Below are 22,258 nucleotides of genomic sequence, written 5' to 3'. Positions count from 1 at the left end.
TGCTCTTTTAAGTGAACGACGGGAGCCGGCTCGCGCCCGCGAACGAGCCGTTTTTTTTTTGTTATTTTGTTGTTGTTAAGTAATACAAGACAGAATGATATGATGATCTCCGCGCTACAGCTGCTCCGTGCGTGCATGCATGCAGTGACATGTAATATCCAAGGATTAGAGACTGTTGGATGCTGCTGTTTTGAGCATTGCAATACATTTATTTGTATTATGTTTTTGTATGATTAGAGACGGTTGGATGCTGCTGTACTGAGCATTGCAATATATTTATTTTCACTATGTTATTTATTTATGATTATCCTTGGGCTCTGCAAAGATTTGATGTCAGCTGTTGCTGTCTTTTTTTCTATAGTTAATACTGAAATAGAGCCCTGCTGTTTTGTCAGGGCCTTTTCTTTAAATATAATTTTAAAATGTCGATACAGTAGCCCCTTTTTTTAAATGTCTATGCTTAAGTTTTTATCTCAATCTCAATCTTTATTTATTTATATAGGACATTTAAAACAACCTTCAGTTGACCAAAGTGCTGTACAGGCAATAAATATTAAATAACACAATGGGAGTACAATAATAAAACAATAATTAAAAACATGATAAAAAGCACAATAACTAGAAAAATATTTTAAAAAAAACACATACAAATGTAAAAATGTAATGTTCAACTAGTATTAAAAGCCAGTGCAAAGAGGTGAGTTTTTAGCTGAGATTTAAAAAGTTCAATAGACTCAGCAGTCCGGATATGTACTGGGAGGCTGTTCCACAGTCTAGGAGCTGCAACACTGAAAGCCCTGTCACCTCGGGTTTTTTATAGGTGTTGCTATCTGCTTTGTGTAGCGTGGTTCTACAAGCAAGTCAGTGCATTCATGGGGTGGTATCAGAGAGATACAAGGGTCTGTAAATGCAATGAAAACAATTGGCCACAGCAAATAATTGATATTAAACATGTAATTTTTACTTTTGAATACTTCAGTACAAAGGATGTATTGAATAATTTAAGTGATATGTGTACACATATAAATCATTAGTCAAAACAGGGCTACATTTGATTGAATTATAAAAGGTATAATATGTGGTAAACTGAAGAGCCGTTTGGGAGCCGAAAGAGCCGGCTCTTCTTGGTGAGCCGAGCCAAATGATCCGGCTCACCAAGAAGAGCCGGAATTCCCATCACTAATCAGAACGAGTGGCCGAGCTGACCAATCGGAGCACACTAGGCTCACAGGGAGGGGGGGGCAAGAGCTCCAACGAGTCGTTTAGTGGAGAAAGTGAATACTGCTGAATACACATGCTTGACAGAGATGCTGTATGCGAAACCAATGTGAGTTTGGAAGATTGCACAGTATACATCTATTTTAGTATACCTCAACAATGTAATTATGATCAGTGGAAATGGCCATGACATGGGCCCTTTAAGCTTTTCCAAAAAAATAAATATTAATAGTTTTAAGAATGGCTTCCAAAATAGTGCAAATTCTAGCGTCTCTTTGGATGACTTTGTGTTTTATTGTAAACATATTTACAGGAGACCCTTCAATTACTATATTTGTAGGCTACTTTGAAGCGTTTTGTGATTATAGCGTTTTGTTTTTTGGCAGCTTCCAATAATGAAAATGTGCCCTGTGGGTTGATTCCTAAAAGACTTCACTAAATTGATAAATTGTAATGCAATTTAAATCTGCAAATTATATTCGGCACTACACAGGAATGACTGCTTATAAGGTAGACCCAGCGCCATATTCTATTATACGGCTCTGGGTAGACCCAGGCTACAAAAACCATCACACCGACGGGAGACCCAGGTGTATAAAGCGAACAACCCTTTTACAAAGTGCAACTGATTGACAGTTCCATACGGCCAATCAAATGTCTTTTCAACCGTACACAGAGGGGGCTGTGCCAATGACGATACCATTTTTGTGTCTCAGTGAATGCTATTGGTTAGATCAAACACGCTCAGCTGACATTCTCATTGCGCGGGTCTGTCAAAAAAAATATCTGCACCATAACTTTTTCAGCCAACGCTTCAGCTACAGTTTGTAATTTGTATAGAGCTTTGAATTACTGTACGGATCTTTTTTTTCAGAGGACACCAACGGTACGTTGGATGCAACAGTCTTTCTGTTCGCGGAAACTCACGCATTACGTGACAGTCCTTAAATTGGATTAGCGCTAAGTAAAGCAGCCAGTGAGTGATAGTTTAGCAAAGTTGCTACTGTAGCTAGTTAGCTAAACGGGGTGTTGAGATATTCTACCACTCTATGGTTGAGAGTGAACATATCCCTATGGACGTCTCTGACTTTGACAAACCGATGTGATTTTAACCCAAAGTTTACAACGTTAGTGGTAATGTAGGCTCTTTTGTGGGTGGCGTCCTTCAGACTTTTAGGGTGTGTGCGAGCATTAGATACATATCAAGGCTGGTCATCTGCTATAGATATCTAGTGGAGAAATCATTAACGTAACGTCAAAAATCATGGATAGTTATAATCAGCGGTTTGAACCCACTTCCGGACGAGACAGTAAACCTCACAAGAAGAAAGGCTCTTCCAACCTCAACACATTAAACGATGATGGAGACCGCAAACCAAAGTTTGTAAGTATGGCAGACTAAATTGTAACGTATGTTGTGTTTTATTTTATTGTAAATGAAGACTGCAGTGACGTGTTAGTGTACAACTACAATAGGGTGGGGGTAGGAAACCATTTCATTTTTTCCAAATGATGTCATGTGAACATGTCAACAATTCTACGTCATTTGTACTACCCGTGTAATGAACAGACACACACGCACACACACGAACACGTGCAAATGTGCTATTTCTATATAGTAGTTGTATTTAGAATGTCATAATGACTCTGTATTAATGTATTATATTTCTTACTGTTTCAACACAGATATTCAGCTGGGTTAAGTTTGAGCAATTCACAGCTAAAGCTGCAGAACTGAGGTGGAAGTGTTTTCACTGTTTAGTGTACTTACTTGACATATGATCTGTCGCAGAATAATCTTGCCTACAGTTCAGTATAGCTCATACTCAACGCAATCTATTACTGTATCATTTTTATTGAGAATAACAATTACTGTGTTGAATTTGCATGTAGGAAATCAAAAGGTTAAAATTAGCACAGGGTTTAGCCATTACACTAATCCATGTCCTTCCTACTATCACAAACCAACCAACATTGTGTCTGACTGGTGAATGTCTGCTTTATTCTTCTGGTCGATATAGGGAGGTGTTGGTTGCCATTTAGACTTATTCTATAGCAGTCTCTTTCTCAAAGCATCCAGACTTCCTTTAGCAACACACAGAGCCACCTGTCAGACAGGAGACATGTGTATGACACAGATCTACTTAACGCACGCTCAACCTTCCTTTGACCCCATTCTTAGGAGAGAGCTCACACAAGTTAATACCCTGTTGACGGGATTCAGAGATTTTAGTCTACAATCGTAGTAAAAGGTCTGCACAGCAATGGTTCTGCAATCCAGCCTGTTATCCCAAAGTCTTATCATTTACATCACTAATAGAAACACCATCCCCACTGCAATACGAGTTAAGTGCTACTTGAAAGTCTGGTTGGTTTTGGTTCATGTCAGATCAATTTTTGTCATTTTTATATAGAGCCAAATCATAATAGAAGTTATTTCATTTTTTCCTATACAGCAGCTCTAGTGTGTTAAAGCATTCAGATTGACTGGCAATGTACATTATCCTATGTCTACATGTGTGTAAAAGTAACGTTATGGTTTACTTGTTCAGAATGAATGCACAAAACATTTTATTAGATATCAATTTTTAAATATAATAATAAATCACTTTACTCTGATTAGGTTTATGCACACTAAAAAGAAGTTACAATACAGTAATAATGATGGATACAATAAATGACGATATAAATATTTCTTTTTGGATAGAGTATAGCCAGTCCTGGTTTGAAAATGGGAGTAAGCACAATCAGTGTTTTACCTAACCAGGTCCCTCTTATCCAGTCCTAGAGAGTGAATGATATTTCATGACCTTATAAATATTATTTTTAAATCTCAATAACCCCTTCAAAGCTTTTGTTGAGCTTTCATCAGAAGCTCATAGTTTTGATCCGCAGACGGAGTTCACACTGTTGTCATGGAGGTCAATTGTCATTATGACAAGTTGGGAAGTTCATCCTCATCTTTTCACAGTTTAACATCCCATTTAACCACCTTTTAATCTATGGATATGATGACAATGAATGAAGCCATCTCCATGACAACTGAGCAAACTCAATTGGAGATGAGATTATTTTGTCATAAATCTAACCTTTGGAAACCTAATTAATCTAGGATAAGATACTGCAGGCAGAACACACTGAAGACAGTGTGGTATACATCAAAGGAAAAACAATACCAGCTGGAAAACATACAGACATTTCTTTTCACACTGACAGCTTACTCTAGCCAGATTGTTTTCACCATTGTCAACACGAGAGAAAAGCTACGCATCCTTACAAGAGCTGAAATACACATTTAAGGCTTTTAGTTATTGTTCTGGTTCTCCTTGTGATATACCAGACAAAAAGCAGTGCACTGAGCTGAGACCATGTTGCCTCCCAGAGAGCCTTGAATGTCTAACTACTCACCATTTTGTTCTATAGAACTAACTGTCAGAAATACTCAACCAAAGGACATGATGTTATTTAGTCTCACTAAATAATACATGTACCTGTTGAGGTACAGCCTTTAGTTACTCTGTCTTTAGATTGGTCTGTCTTACAACATTTATGATTTAAAACTATTATTATAAAAACATACTAAAAAAACGTTGTACATATTTTTTTTCCCAGTTAAGGGCATTCCTTATTTTAGTCATATCAATAGGGGGCACTGCAATACCACAACATTTACTGCAATTGGTAGAAAGTAGATGAGCTATTAAAGGCCACTTTATGTTCAGTGGCTATTTTTAAGCCGAGTATAATCAAATTAAAGAGAAATAGAACAGAAGACATGTAAATGCACGGTGTTAATGTTCTTTTGATATGCTGTTTTGACCTTTTGTAATTGCAGGTTAAAAAGGGTCAGAAGGACTGTTCATTTTCAACAGTTGTCTTCAGTGGAAGCTCTAATAACATTTTATGGTCTCATTAATGGGCGTTTATTATCATTGTTCTATTCAACTAATGTTTGGGGAAAATGTTAAGTGTTAAAGGGCAATGTTACTGAATGTACATGCTCAAATAACTCAAAAGGAATTAATTATGTGACACACTCAATTTACATATTCTATTAACCTTAAACCTTTTTTACCGGACAGTAAAACAATTGTTTTTCATCTCCATGTACTGTAAGTTTAGAAAACAAATGTTGGGCATTTTGGAATTTTGATGATATTTATATAACATTTTTAGCCCCTGAACATACCCAACCATGGAGAAAAAGGAACCCCTTATGTTAAGAAAATGGGGATTTCTACAGGAAATGTTCATTTAAATCTTTATTTTAAGGCAATTCTTTTTAAAGGTTTAGTTTTTTACACTGATAATTCACAACCCTATTAGGTTTGTGGAATTGCCAAAGAAATATGTTTTCAAAATGAGATGTCTTTGGATGCTGTCTTCTTTTGGGTTTGGTCTGAAATTCTTTAATGTTGTTTTCCCCAAGCTCCATGAAGCCTCCCTTCTCCTTTTTTACATCTATTTCAGTATTGGAAAGCATGCGCCACCTTTTATAAATCAGCATTTTCTCTTGAAGTAGTTTTCCCAGTTAATTGAAAAAGATGTTATCAGAGTTTAATTAAATGAACAGGGTGATAGCTGAAAGTAAAATGAATTTACTGATATTGACAAATTACTGTGGTCAGGCCATGCTATTTAGTCTATTTATGAAAAGAGTTGCAATAGTGAGATCTTGATAATCTGAACAAACACTAAAGCGTTGCTAGTTAATTAACTGGCTCTAAAGCTGACTTCAGGGCATCCACAATGGTATTTGTTGTTTTGTAAGTATTTGTTAACAGGCACTGATTAACCTGGGGTTAGACTGTTTAAAACAAGTAGCAACAATTGTGAAAAAAATGAAAATCGACGTGGCATTATGTCCTAATCATATATCATTGCATTAATCCTGCCGGAACTAAGGACTAAGTTACTGCTACGGTTTATTTGACTGTTCGGACTAGGCCATCACTTGTTTGCGTTAGCAGTGAAAGGACTGAGACAACAAGTAACCTAGAAGTTCAGTTGTTGAAGGATGCTGTTGGGGGAGGTTTTCTCCAGCTGTCAGCTTCTGTTTTTCCTTCTAGCATTACGTTCCCTTATGCTCTTACGGCACATTTCCTCCATATACAGCGTCGGAGGGAGTTTCAGCGCATTCTATCCAAAATAGAAAAAGTTTTCTTTTCATGTCCCATGGAGTGCAGGAGAAGCAGTTGTGCAGTGTATCGTGATATGGATGTGGTCTGTTTTTTGCAGACATTTGAAAAATGTTAACCACATTCACATGAGTTTGACCAGTGCAACATGACACTTTGACCAAGCTGTCAAACTAGTAGATGTAGTTCTAAAATGAAACAAGCATTAGCAGCGGCATAGCCTTTGTCTTGAGTTTCAGTTTACTATTGAAAGAGACATACATTTAAATCTCTCTAGGTCGCTGTTGAGTTGCCCCTAAAATCCAATTGCGATCGATGGCTGTTTCCATGAGGTTGAAAAGCTCAATTATGATGACGTTCGGCAAAGCGTTAAGAAAGTCAGCTTGTCCTTTTATCACCCGCAAAGTGTAGGGGAAAGGAAGTAGAGATGTGTGAAATAACACGTCCTCATTTCCTACTCTATATGCTTAATGTAAACCTTACGCTAGTTTTTCTTTCATGTACTTCATGATATCTTGATTATTTACTTTTGAGCATACTCACTATATAATACTAAGCATATGACAATATAACTTCAGAACAGTTAATGTTTAGCTTGGGTGCTGTTCCATATACAGTACAGTGCACTACACTGGCTCGTCAAGCTGTGGGCATTTGATGGTAAAAGTTTGACAGCTGTGTCCAATTAGTTTGCACAATTGTCAAGCTGATCTGTGGAGACAACTAATTCCTATGGTGGGTCATTTTATTAATATTCTCCCATGTCAACTCTCTGTCTGCTTTCAAGCACATTTTGAACAAAATTGTACGATGTTAATCTGGAAACACTCATTAGGGGGATGGCTTATTGACAGGCTGACACATTTTATTCCCGGCCATTTTATATTAATTAAACACTGGTGTGTATTGATTTATTTCTCTGAGGTTCTGTACCGTCTGCTGTTATGCTTGAAGAAAATGTAACCTTTCCATGTCAGTTTTTCATTCAACATTTCATTTTATGAAAACATTTTGAAATTCAATATTTTCTGTATTGATTTACCATTCCTTATTAGGATCATTCCTTTGGCCCTTTTGACTCCTTACACCTGTTTGAAATACAGATGGTAACCTGAACATTAAGTCTAGGAAAAAACAAAGAAAAAGCAGACAAACTTGTTCGGCAGGCACTCCCCTTCTACAACAAGGAGCTTGTTAGAGAAGGCCTTTCTTTTAGGTAGTTTTATAATTATTTAGTCCCCTTGATGTTGATTACCATGTCAATCTGGTGGAGATATTTTAACATATGTTGAATCATTTGCTAAACTGCCCTGCTGGGTGTAGCTAGAAGATTTAGCTTTTTGTCCGGACATTTGGCACCCACCCATTGTGCTTGGTGATGATAGTACAGGCCCCTGGGGAATGTGCAGTACTTTAGGCTTTACTAAGCTGGCAAACATTAGGTCCATTAAAACAAAGCCTTGATAGCCACTGCATACCTTAACATCATATCTAGTTAAACCATAGATGGCAATTTAAAGGATATGTGTCTTTATTTGTACGAGTGAAACATTGTGGGGACAAAACAACATCAAGAGTTCCAGGTCCTTATCCCTTCAGACTTTATTGTATCCTTCTCTCCTAAAGCTACAACACCACAACATTACCTTGTTAATTCTCTAATGCAGAATCTAAAGAACCAACACTTTTCACTAAGTGAGCAATCAAAGATGTCTCTTTCAAAATAATAACAGTAATCTGCTCTAGGCTGGTTTAACATTTCATGCAGGTTCTTTTTGTTTCCTGATTTGTTTTTTCTGTTCCCCACCTTTAGCACTTACCCTTTAGAAACATCACAGATGATGTGGTAAGATTTGAGAAGTTGATGCTGTCTATTCTCTTGTCAGTCTCTTGTCAGCAACATCTAACATCACTAAAAGTCATCTAATCTGCTTGAAATAATTGGTCTTTTGTGCCTGACTTTGGATTTATTAACGGCACAGAACAACACTCACTGCCTGTCTCATCTACTAATGTTACTGTTTACTCTACATACTTTCTAGGTAGTGCTCTGCTCATCGTATGTTTAACATATGTTCTGTGTATTGTATTTTCTTTGTTTATACTAATATAAGTTTTTTTCTAACTCATTATAAGGGATGTCATGAGAAACGATACTACCAGAACCAAGTCAATGCAAAAAAAAAGAAAGAAAAAGGGGCGGTTCTTCTTTTTGGAAATGTGCCATAAATACATCAGGGCTCCAGATTAACTGTGACGATAGAACCAGGGATTGTGACCCATAAAACTCACTATTAATGCAACCAGGGGACATCCTACTCTTCCTTTTAAAATGCTAAATGTCCTCAACAAATCTTTGTTAAATCAGCAGGAGGAAAGCTGCTCAACGTTAGCTGTTAGCTGCCGGTGAATAGAGGTGCTATTGACAAACTATTTATTGAACATTTATATGAGGCTAATGTAAATATAACATTACCTTATTGAGATACTGGAATAAATAAAGTTTTCAGAAGGAGATATGTAAATGTCAAATGGTTAATAGAGAGGGAATTATGAGCTGTATAACTTCTTAACAAATCCAGTAGACGAGCAGTAATAAAGAAGTGTATGTTAAAGTACATGGAATCTTTTTTTTCGTTGTTTTTACCGTGTTATTAAATGGGTATTGAGAATAGTGGAATTTCACTGGTATTGGTGTAAACTAGTTAATTTTTGGTATTGTGACATTCCTACTCATTAATAAACTAATTGTGTTGCTAATCTGTTCTGAATATCTAACCATTTCTGTTCACTTTGCATCTTCTGTGTACTTATCACTACATTTATTTTGTACTTTTCATGTTTTGAAGTGTGTTTTCATTGTTGTTTGTTCAGCTGGACAGATTCGCCAGTATTCGGATCCCAGGGAGTAAAAAGGAGCGGCCACCGTTATCTCACCCTAAACCAAATGCCAATGATTGGTCCACTGCTTCATCATCCACCTCACATCAGTTTGAGGATCTCTCATCAAAGATCACCTCAGAAAAGGAGATCTTGGCTCTGTTTGAAAAAATGATGGTATGTTTATTTTTTTTATTGTACAATATATTTTTCAGGGTTCCTTGAAGTCCTCTAAAGGCATTTAATACAACGATCGTAAATAAGGCCTTAATTGATATTACAATCTCTTGACTCACTCTTTTAAAGGCTCAAACTTGGGAAGGAGGATGATCAACTTTTGTCTGACAATGAAGTGTAACATCATACAATTAATATTTAGGCTTTAATGTCACTGGCATTCAAAATAAATCAAATTTTCCTTAAGCTGTAATAAACTTTCTTAAAAAACCAATATAGTTGCTTGATGTAAATCCAATATTTTAAAGCAAGACAAAGCCACAGTGAAAATCTTTTAAATGCGTTTTCATATTTTTGAATATAAATACAGGAAATAATTTTTACACTTTTTAAAATGTAATTACTTGACAAATATGACAAATCTTTCAGCAGCATGATGGTTCTAATAATAGACTCTCTTTAACCCTGTTTTTTAGTAAACTGCTTGCCTCCACTTGAGGACCAGAAACAGATTTTCTCTGATTGTTAGTGTTTCAAATACTTTTTTGGCTAGCTATTTTGCAAAAGGGCATTATTTGATACCAGAGGGTTGCTGGGTGAACTGCTGTAGAGATGTTGGGAGATGACTGTTTTTTTTACTCATTTGTAATACACTGTTAATGTCCTGCATAGAACTGAAATCACTCGTCATTGGAAAGTAGATAACTCAAGGAAGTGAAATTACTTGAGACTTTTGGGCCTGACTACCTCCAGACATGCTTTTTTGTAGATGAACAGGTAGACACTCGCAAAACCACATTAAGGCTCCCCCATAATGCAACACTCTTATACTAACAGGCTTTCTCTGTAACATAGGACTTTGTTCTGCTGTTCATGCAATAATGTCTAACCCTCTAATATGACATCACCCTCAATTGAACTAATACCATTTCAGGAATTAAATCACTGTCTAACATTTTGCCCAATATTGCATATTCAATTAATTACATAAAAGTTAATAGCAAAAAGTGAATTTGCTAGGTAAGGATCAGCTGTCTATGCTAACACTTTAGCCCTGAGCATTTATTGCTAAAGTATCGTATAATTAATACGCTGTTGGATAAAACAAATCAAGTCAGGTTGCCAGAGGTTTGCTGATATAAAAAAAACCCTCAAAGAACATTGCATTTTAAATGATTCAATTAAAATGTCAAAACAATTATATCTTCCTTTTTATTTTTCCTTTTCAGGAGGACATGAACTTGAATGAGGAAAAAAAGACCCCTTTGAGAGACAAGGACCTCAGCACCAAGAGGGAAATGGTCATCCAGTATGTTTTTACTGCCTCCAAAACTGTAAGTTTTTTAAAAACTATTAAAAAAATGTTTACTTCCTTATCTTTTGCTGCCTTACTTACTAAGACCATATCGCTTCGCCCGTACCATCGGCACATATTATATCATTCTGTGTATTTTTCAATGAAAAATGATGTCTCACATGGGACCTTGCCTGAGAGAGACTGAGGAGGATGGAATTTGATCATTCAATATGAAAAAGTAATTTGACCTCACGCCAGTGCGATATCATTTGTCTTGTCATGTCTATCTGGAGACGTAGTAACACCTGCTCTCGGACATATTGGTAGAAATACACACAACTGTGTCGAGGACAACACTATTTAACAGATTCAAAACAAAATGCGAAATAAATCTAACCATATTGTATAAAACAGTACTTAAAATGATATTTACTAAATATTTACAACAAATAAGTGAGGATTGTCTGATGTTGTGGAGCGATAGAGCCCACTCCCCATAGAGCTGCGGGGCTTACAGTCCTCCAGGCACCGTGCCAGAAGTCAGGCTGAGGGCCGTTTCAGATGCAACAGTAGATAATGAATATGACTATGGAAAACTATTATTGCATGTATTCATAAACTGTTGCATTTAGTAGAATATGTTTCTCTGTATGTTTGTACACCGCCACAAAGAACCCTTTATTTTGCATTCATAAAGTAAACCTAAGCCTCTTTATCTCCTTTTATCTATGTTAGCTCACCCCATTCAAAAATAGATTTTACGCTTTAATAATTTCTGTTCCTTTTGGCTGATAGTGCGTCACAACATTAATTGTTGATACCTTTGAGTAAAAGTGCTTCACAACACAAATGGATGAGGTTTGGAATTCATTCTTGACAACACTTTTGAGTGCGGGAAGATAATTGATGATGTTTTGTGAGTTTGCTATCATGGTTGACTGGTCTTCCTTCAAAGTTTCTGCTTTGAGCCTTAAGCTTTTCCTTTACTCCCCCTTCAAACATACAGACGGTTCTTGATAGAGGGTGATACAACTGTTAGAGTTCAGAGAAAAAGGATTCAATCTCCAAAGAAATGGAAACTGTGGACCATTGTTTCTCTCCCAGACCAACATAGGCCATACTTTACTTTAATGTTCTCCGACCAGTAACACTCCCTGCGGTGATATATGTGATATCCATTAAATATCTACCCCAGTGTGTCCAGAGTTAATATGGGTTCAGTCTGTGATACTTGGTTTGAATAATAATGAAAATGTAGCCTACATGAGGTGTTTATTGTATTGATTTGATTTCATATTAACCTTTTTTAAGATGACTTCTCTTAATCTCTCTTAATAAAGTAAACTGTTGTTAACAGATGTCACAGAAGTCAACCAATGCTGAATTAATCTCTCATTGTATTGCAGACAACTGACACTATCTTATTATTATTATTATTATTATCATCTTACATGTTTTAAAAATATTTATATGTGAGCAGTGGCATAATGACTTGAATTTATTTCATTTGCTATAACCAGACATCGCTCCAAAGCTGCCTGAGGCTGTCCATCTCTAGTTACCATGGGGACCAGTCTGTTTATATGCCGGCATGTGTTTACCTGCATGGTGAAATAATGTTGCCACTGGCCAAAAGGCAACACATTAACACCCTTCTAAACATAATTTGTTCATAATGCTACATTTACAGGCTAAGATAAATTGCATGTTTAAGACTTATGAATACAAACATATTGACATAAAGCATCTTTCTCATTTGGGTAATTACTGAGTTAACATCTTGTGGCAGTAGGTGCAGTTTACTCTGGCAGGCTGGATGTAATTCTGCTTTCTATTCTTAAATCACTCGAGACCATGGTAGAATAAGCATTCTTTTATGAGGCTGGCCAGGCTCTCATGTTATAATCAGACTAATGCCAGGCCCTTAAGCAATAATACGCTCAAGGTTAAGCTATTGTAACGGGCGCAGGAAGCCTTTTGGAGCCATGGGGCTTCATTGTGTTTATGCAAAGAATATTCAAGGCTTGGGGCTTTGAATCGCAGCAAGCATAGTGACAAGTGGTTGCTTTTATAGTTATAGCAGCCCGTCAGGACATCACTCGCTGATTTTAATCGTTTAAGCCTCCTGTGCAATTAAAGTCCAAGAAGATTGCGTGCTATTATTACATTTATTACAATTATTTTCTGTTGATATTGTAGAGTCCCCTGAGACAAATGTAAAATGTGTGATATTGGGCTATATAAATACACTTTGATTGATTGTGATGCATTATATGCAGATCTTAGATCTTATTATGCAAATAAGCTTAGATGAAATGTAAATATTGGTGTTCACTGTGTGCTCATGCATCTTTAACTTCATTCTTTAGTTGGAGAATGATTAAGATGAAATGCTCATAATATTTATCACTTAACTTGTTATCAGGTAGAAATGTTATAATACTTATCATTATGTCTTTCTAATCTAAATATCTATAATTCTCAATTATTCTCCTCCTCTTATCATACCGAAAGTCCTTTCACAAAGGCTAGCTGCAAAATAAAAAAACTGTCAAACTGGATGAAGTGTCATATTCTCCATTTGATACAAGGTCTGGCTCATTGTACTGAAACGGTGACCTTCACAGGAGAGGAACAAGCTCCGGTACCATCTGTCCATCTCCACCATACTGAGTTGCATTGTATTATGCTATATCTGGCAGAGATAGACTGCCTCGCCATGAGAGACGCGTGTCATGTATTGTGTTACACAAAATGTTTGTTGACCTTTGCCAGTGTTTTGTGTAGCAGTAGTTGTCTTGAAAAAACCAAAATGATTCTACTTCTTCTAGAAACCCCACTGTGTTAAGGTGTCTGCAGTTCCCCTGCTGTGTATGAAATGGGGCTTTACTTGGTGTTACCTTTTTTAAATGTCTCTGCTCTGTCTTTGTGATACACCATGTCACCACGACTTAGGCCCCGGCCCCACGGGAACGCATACGGCAAAACGCATAGGATTAACGCAAACGCAATCGCCAAAAAGCTTCCGTTCACACGCAATATACACCGGATAGTGTCTGCCCACACGAGACAGCTCCGTTTAGATCCAACCGCTGGAAAAGCTGCAATACATATGCCGAGCCTGTACGTGGCGCTGTAACTTCCTCCACAAAAGCAGCAACTTCCTCCACAAAAGCAGCGAAGAAGCATGGTTGTCAAGGTTGCGCTTCTGTTTATTCACCGCGGTGGGGGGAACCGGGCAGAGTTTTTCGCCGGTCAACGTGTGTTAAAGTTTAAATCTTCCGGACAAAATTATAAAAGTGCCGGTCAAAGGTCTTCTTTGTTATTTATTGAGCTTTAATACAAATGAATAACGACTCTATATATTGATATATAATAATAAAATATACGGAGCCTCTCTTCTGACAGCGTCAGTGTCTGTCTCATGCAGCAGCTGATCCAGTAATGATGACCCGACAGTAAAAATAAACATATTTATAACTAGTTTAGGTAGTTTGAGAGGTAATTAAAATAGCTAAGGGTGATGATCTGACTTGAAGTGTGTGTTTTGCTCCCGCTGCATCACAGCGGGAGGAGCTGCGTGTCTCCGTCCTGTCAGATTAGACTTCACTCGCGTTTATGTCCATATCGAGATAAAGATAAATAATCTGAATTCAGTGTGCAGTGTACTTTTGCGGGGGTGAGCAGCAGAGGTGGGGGGAGGCAGGGCTATTGCGTCATCATTATCACAAAATGATCGTATAGAGGCGATCACACGGAGCCGTTGGACCCCCCAGAGCGCTCCGTTCCCAGATCTATCCACCTTTGGACCCGTTGTCGTTTGCGGGGTCCGTTTCTATCGTTTCGTTACGGCCTCGTGTGGCAAAAAGGGCTATACGCAAGAGAAATATGCGGATACAACCCGTTTTTGTTCCCGTGGGGCCGGGGCCTTAGGAGAGTGGCGAGATATAGATAATACAAACAAATTCAGTGTTCTGAACCAGTGTTCAAGGCTATTTCTTGCAAAGAAAGACATTTATACACAGATATACTTTTTCAAGTCTACTGTGCCTTACACAATATTTACATGCCTATATGTGCATCTAAAGAGTTAATGGTCAGTGTAAATGGTCTCCTTAACAGTTGTAATGATGGCTGCCATATGCACAATCAATGTGGATCAAACTCCACAGTGTGCACAAATTGCATTCTGAAGTTCGGCCAAAGCTGTTCTGAAGCTTCAGCCATCTTATTTTGCCCAATCAAGTGGGTATCTTACACATTTTCTATTGAGAACATGTGAATCGGCAGTGCTGAGGAGCTCAGTTGACCCTGACTTTCTGATTGCTAGCAGCAAGCCTCAGAGACTTTTAATCAAATAGTATTAGAAGATGTGAGGCAGGTGCTTACTGTCTCTAGTTTAACATTGATCAAGCATACATTATTAACCACGGCTTCCCAAATTCCAAGTGTGGCTTAGACCTTAATTAAAGTAATTGATTGTTAACAGAGCTGGTCATTGTAAGATAAACACATGCCCAAGCGCATATACTGTGTGTATATATATACATAATTACACTTTATAGAGCTTAAACAATGCATGTTAAACCCTCAGTACTTGTACAAGTATATACAATGTATTGTTATATGAAAAACCTTTTCTTTTAATTAAAGTTTTTTTAATGCATTTTTAGAACTTCTATTTTTTGAAGATAACATTTTTGAGTGAGACTGTTTTGCGTATTATATATTGACGAGGTGTCAGGGTAGAGACAAACGGGGTATAGTTCCATTGTTTTTGCTGCCAGGGAAAGTGCTTATTCTTTCCTGCTAGTTGTGATACAGGTTGTTTTCTACAGTATTTTTTAAATCAAAAAACGTCCCGAGGATTGTAAAGTTCTGACATTGATGCAGCTTAATTGTTATTCTGAATAAATGTATCTTTCTCGCTACACCATCTTCCAAAACAAACAAAAAAAGCTTCAGCTTTAATTGTCTTGCAAGTGTTTTCCCAGACTTAAAAAGGAGAAGCTTTGTCGTGTATATTCCCCAGTGTGTGAGATGCCTGTAATTTGCTATACGTGTCAGTTATATGAAATGCATTTATGGTACATTATAAAAACCCTCTACCTAAGGGTTGTTGAGATTGGGTGACCTTTAATTAATTTAATTATAATTATATATATAAAAAAAAACATCCATGTTATCTCCATGTGATACTTTGCAAGAATATAGAACCCTGCAGTGTGAGAAATTATGGCTGTCACAGTTAATTGGTTTGATTTCTGTTCATGACAACAATTTGAAACACCATTAAAATATTTTGAATTATGTGCTTATTTGGAAAATGTGCTTCTTGGAAAAGTGTAATTTTTGGTCTGAGATATTACTACGTTTGGAAACTATTTATGATTGGTCAAAAAAGAGAGAACAGAATCGAGCATCTAGGTTTACCCATAACCCCGGGCTTGCTTAAGGATGGGACGCTGCTGGCTTTGATCAATAAGCCTTGAAAGATTATCCAGTCGGAAACATGTTGCTTGAAATGCTTCAAACTAAATTAAAAAATCTGTTTTCGATGTTTGTACTTAAAACAGTTTTGAACTTTTCCATGGTAATTATGAAAATACTTCATAGATACGGATATGCACAAACTACTGAAAATAAACGTAAGGTTGTCATAAAACTGTGGTTATATACATATACATATGGACATTTAGTAAAATGTATTACCAAATTAATAGAAATGTACTTTTAGGCTGAACAGTTTTTGCTTGTTTCATATTGCTGTTATTGGTCTAAAATTGAACACTGACAGTGAATTATGAAGTGCACACCCACTCAAGAAACCAGCACTATATAGTTTCCACTAACTGTAAAAAAGCCAATAACCTTACTCTTATATGCCCATGGTAGACTTACAGTTAGGGCTGCAACAAACGAATAATTTGATAATCGATTATTCGGATTATGCCTTGCAAAATTTCTCAAATGCTCTTATTTAGCCATCAACTTTTAGATTTAGCTTGAGGTTGTTTTAAGCATGTGGAAACTAACAATTAAGATGAATACTTGATTCAAAAATACATATTTTATTAAACTTTCTGCTGAAAGATAAATACAAAATCTGTCCGTCAACATTTTAAACCAAGGATAGCAGATCAGATCAGATAAAAGATTCACATAGTCAAGTAGGGCTGTGTGATTATGGCAAAAATCATAATCATGATTATTTCTGGTCAATATTGATATCACGATTATTAAATACGATTATTCATTGACTTTGAAAACATCCATTTATTGAACTTTAAAATTATACATTTATATCTACATTTAAAGGGGACCTATCATGCAAAATGCACTTTTTGATGTCTTTTATACATAAATATGTGTCCCCGGTGTGTCGGGGGAACTCACGCAGCGTCAGAAAATAAAACCCTTTCTCTTTTCCTCCGTACCCAAATCTTTTAAAAACGGGGCTACAACAAGCAGATACAGATTTGCTGCCGATATGACGTCAAATCGGCGGCGGACCCACAGAAAGTTCCTGTCAGAAACAATGCCTGCCTTGTTTTGGACATAATCTCATCTTTGTTTACATTAGCAAGCCTCGCTAACACTCGGAGCCATCGTGGATGGGGGGGCTATAGAGTTACTAGAAAGACAGTCGAAAACGGTGCATTTCTCCGTCTGAATGTGGCGCACTTTTGCTAAATGTTTAGACAAATTGCTCGTGTTACCGCCCTTACATGCTAAACTCTTATTGCACTTTTGGCAACGAGCATTGTCCAAATCGACACGGATAACATTTAACCACGGGTAACATTTAACCACACCTTGGAGCGCTTCTCTCCGCCATCTCCGCTGTGTGTGTGTGTTGCTGCATGTAGCAGCTGCGTGTGTGTAAACTGCCCCGCCCCCTCACACACAGACGGGGGAGAGAGAGCTCTCGTCTGGATTGGAAAGATCGAAAATACATGATAGACGCATTTTGTAGTCTTATTGCATATTAGAAACGGAGTTGGCGACACGAAGACTGCGATATAATGTTTATGTAGCAATAATACATATGACATTATTGTTTTAAATGTCTCCAGTACCGATAAAAAGACCGATAACGTTGCAGCTTAACGGCGCGTAATACACACGTTATGACGTCACCAACGAATCGAGGACTGAATTAGTTGGCTACTCATTTGGTCATCGATTTTAATCGATTAAGTCGATTAGTTGTTGCACCCCTACTTATAGTATCTAATTGTATGTCTTGTTCAATTGCTGATTAGCCTGTAATTCCATATAATTAAAGCTACTCTCTTATTAAGTGATACGATCAGACAACATTTAAACCTTGGGAAAAAAACCTTGAATTCATCTCTCTCATTCTCATTTCGCACCCTTTTCCAACAAATGTGTAAACATGATTAGCTTCCTGAATTCAATAAAGGAAAAACGCTTAACAATTAGAATTTATTTGAAAATGATCAGATTTTTTGTGATTTCCTAACATGCCAAATATGTTGTACTACAATTTTAAAGAGCAACCTTTTTTCATTATAATTACATTTATGGATTTTCTTAGTCTAAAGTTAGCAATCACAGCCCAAGGTGAAGTCTCTAATGCTGCTCATATTCTTTTATCCAGCTCATTCGAACTGGTTCTAATTATTATAAAAATATTAAAACTGGAAAAAATACTAATTTTTTGTATTGTACAGGAAACCATGTTTTTTTCTCTGCTCCTTTGTAACTATTACACTCTGCAGTGTAGGCAAAGGTATCTGCTCTTCTGAGTGCAATTCTCTTACAACATTAATGCTGCTGCTCCAATGAAGAATACAAATACACACTCATCTGACAAGGATTATTAGAATGAACATTTTTCAAGTAGTCGACGAGACTTAAATAGATTTTCAGGGTTATAAAGAGACAAGTGCAATACTGGAAAATAATCCTTCGGCACATTTGTGCTTTTGTAATCCACTTATAAAACTGTCAACAATGGTTTTTCTGTATGTGTATTGACTATTCAGTTTCTGTTTTTGGCCTCATGTTGTCTTGAAAACTTTTGCCATGGCTATACCTAAGAGATGTATTCTTCCTCTTTCTTCCAGGGTAGCTTGAGAAGCAGTCATCAGATATCTCCCCAGGAGTTTCTGGGAGAGCTGAAGTCTGGGGTGATGGACGAACGCCTGTTTGCCTGTCTCGACTCACTGAGAGTGTCCCTCAACAGCAACCCTGTCAGGTACAGTTTAGTTTGAGTGTCATCACGGTTATCTCTCTTTTTTTATTTTTTATTAATGAGTACATAGTATAAAAACATTTTTACGTAATTAACTATCTAATGCCATGTCAAATATGTTTGCGCATATTCTATTCCCTTTAAAGGTCCCCTATTATACTGTTTTTCATCAATATATTATAGGTCTCAGATATATACAAACATGTCTCTGAAGTGTTTGGCTCCAAATACCAAACAGATCATGCATTGTAGCATCCCACAAACCCCTCTGTTTCAGCCCTGTTTCAAAAGTGCAGATTCTCTGTCTGTTACTTTAGATGAAAATAAGGAGCCACTCCCCACGCCCCTCTGAGAGATATTTGGTTAAAAAAATACACAATGGTGCTCTTGGAGGAGATTCAGGTGATAAGGTGGGGGGGTTACCTTGGTTGGTTATTGGCTAATGGTTACACAAGCCAAAAAAACCATTATGACAAAGTGGCCAAAATCTGATGGATCAGGACAAAAAGTGAGCGAATCTCTTTTCCTGAAACGTTCAGAATCTTTTTACACAGAGGGGACACATGTTTTAAAAGACATGAAAAAGTGGATTTTGCACAATAGGTGACCTTTAAAAAAAAAAAGAAGAACATTCAATTTCGATTGTACAAAATGTTTACACACAACACAAAAGAAAATCCCCATCTTCCAACCTACCTCAATACCTCCCTATTTCCTCCCAAAAATTGCTAGCCCCTATTAGTCTGTTACCATGGCAAAGCCAGACACAGGCACTCAGAAGAGATGTGTTTCCCCTGGCTTTGCATCTTCTATTACAGATGTCTGTGTCCAGGTACACTTGGAGAGGTGTTTGCTGCTGCTTTGGTGCTAACAAGAATCCCTTCACTTTTACAAGCAGGTGGTTTGACGAGTTATTGCAATCAATTTTGTCATCAGAAAAAAATACACACACTGTTAACTTCATACTTGATAACAAACTCACAAAGAAAAAAGTACTTTTTTCTACCTGGATGAAGAGAAGAGAAAGAGAGAGCAGCATACGTTTGACCTGAATAGCAAGGCCTTCACAGAGCTGTATGGTTTAAGAAAGAAGAGAGCTAGGATGGAAACCTTTGTGCCCTTGAGAAATCATGAATATGCTGAGGAAGCTGAAGCAACAAGCAAACTGACCTTCATCACCAAATCCAACAGTTCCTGCAAAGGAAAAGAAAGCATCTCTGCTAGAGATTAAAAAGCAGATGGATGAGAAGCTTCCTGAAATGAAGAACCCTGTGTGGATAGTTTGTTGGTGTTCAAATAGGGAAAACTTGCTGATCTGTTCATGTTACATTAAGCGTGGTCGAGGATTTCATTATTTTGACCCAAGGTCTATATATGAGGCCCTAAAGCAACCGCTCCTGTGTCTGTATCAAATGCACACATTTATGCCACCGAACAAGACAATAAAAAGAAGTATTTCAATTAGAACCTTCTTTTTAATAGTAACATCAAACTGGACTTAATTTACCTCTTAAATTAATAATATATACACAATACTTCCACAAATATCCAACCTTCAAATTGCCATTTTAAACCAACATTGCTCTGCACACTTACTAAAGAACAGTAAAAAGCAACTACATGAGTAGTGACATTATCCTAACCTTAAAAGTGTTCTTTGTATTGGTCGGGCATACTAGAATAGCTTAAAAATATGTGTGTGTAAATCTCAGTTCATTTGTAGAGCTGCTCTCATTTGCTGTAGCTCCAAAGTTCTCCATGTCTAGATATTCACACTATCACTACATGCTTGTTGACGGTGTCATTTTCACACATAGCCTTGTCTTTAATGTTTACTAGGTACACTTATATCCTGTTTCCTCAAGATCAATCATGTTGAAAATGCCACACACGCAAATGACCCCTGTGCCTTTCTCACAAAGTACAATTTGGGCTTATTTCAAGTTTCAGTTTCAAGGCTTTATTGTCATTTGCACATTAGCTACAGTGTAGATATGGAAATGAACAACTTAAGTCACAGGCTCCTCCAACAGTGCAACATATACATATATATAGGACATAGAACAAATACAACAGATAAAATAGTGCAACAGAATACACACACACACGCTCACACGCTCACACAAAATACTGCAATAAAAATGATAATATTGAGCACCATCGCAATGCAAGTATGCATCACACACAGGAAGACTCAGCTGTCTCTATGAACGTATTTATTTATATCCAATTAAATAGTTTTATACTGCTCAAATATAGTCATAATGTTTCATATTTGAGCCCTTCAATTCATCCGTCAAACCATCCATGGCTATGGCTTCTCCCTTTTCCTTTGCGTATAACCACTCCAGCATCAGGGAGTAAACCTTGGTTCATTTATATGTTGTAAACACAGCTTGAATCTCTCATTTCATTGATTTCTTTCTGGGCTTAAGCCTTCTGATGGCTAAAAAAAGCCTTGCTACTTTCAGGCTCAGCTTTTTGAGTTCACATGTAAATAGCACTCCCGCCCACTGCGGCTCTCTCCTAACAACTAACATAGTGGTGCATGTGTGACGACACATGAATGTAGGAGTTAAAGAACAGACACCTCATTATTATTTTTCTAGAACCTATTCAGCAGCGCAGCTTTTCCAAGATAGCCAAGATAAAATGAGTGCCAAGATTCTATCTTTGTTTTAGAATTTAGAATTAGAATCAATGACATTAGCCAAGCAGGGATGTGTTTCAGAAGTTAGGCAATTATTAATGGCATATGTCAAAAACTCAAAAAGTCCAAGAAAAGAAAAAAACCTGTAAGCAGTAACATTGGAGGCGAAGCAAATGGCCCCAAACAGGCAGGTTTTAATTAGGCACTGCCTAGCAATGTGTTAATAGTGGATATTCGGGCTGGTTACATGGGTTTTTGATAAAACTTGGCTTAAAAAGCAACCGTCTATACCAGGGGTATTCAACTAAAATTCAACAAGGTCCAGTTAGAGAAAATCTCCCCATGCAAAGGTCCGGAACTTCAAAATGTCTAACTTGCTTTATGAATTAGTGTGATATATATTGAAGTAGCTGTAGCTTTATCAACGTCTGCATGTAATCAACAACTGACTGTCAATCAAATAAAGAGAGTACAATTCATAAACAACAATAAGGGGGTTCAAGGTTCAAGGTTCTTTATTGTCAAACTAACATAGCTACAGAGTAATTATGTCGTTGAAAATCTTATGTCACAGGCTTCTCCAACAATGCAACATATTAATACAGATATTAAAAGTAATACAAAAACAAAAATAGTTCTAAAATAAAGTGAGTATGTGGAATAGTGCAGTACGAGTC

The 22,258-nt window shown here is 37.0% G+C and overlaps 1 protein-coding gene across 4 annotated transcripts in view; it reads left to right on the top strand.

The window, feature by feature from the left end:
- The first annotated feature begins 2,482 nt into the window (after window positions 1-2,482).
- The window catches only part of LOC117471727 (protein diaphanous homolog 3-like), a 161,513-nt gene continuing 141,737 nt past the window's right edge, over window positions 2,483-22,258 (top strand). For 3 of the 4 annotated variants that reach the window (XM_034116926.1, XM_034116924.1, XM_034116927.1), the window contains exons 1-5: window positions 2,483-2,602; window positions 8,170-8,202; window positions 9,231-9,413; window positions 10,643-10,747; window positions 18,804-18,934. In XM_034116926.1, the coding sequence (XP_033972817.1) occupies window positions 2,483-2,602; window positions 8,170-8,202; window positions 9,231-9,413; window positions 10,643-10,747; window positions 18,804-18,934 (572 nt within the window). The remainder of the gene's footprint in view (window positions 2,603-8,169; window positions 8,203-9,230; window positions 9,414-10,642; window positions 10,748-18,803; window positions 18,935-22,258) is intronic. The other variant, XM_034116925.1, reaches the window with a different exon arrangement.

This window comes from Trematomus bernacchii, unplaced genomic scaffold, assembly GCF_902827165.1.
Source record: "Trematomus bernacchii unplaced genomic scaffold, fTreBer1.1, whole genome shotgun sequence".
NCBI lineage: Eukaryota > Metazoa > Chordata > Actinopteri > Perciformes > Nototheniidae > Trematomus > Trematomus bernacchii.
The sequence above is the reverse complement of the archived record's forward strand: the minus strand, read 5'-3'. Positions and strand labels throughout refer to the sequence as shown.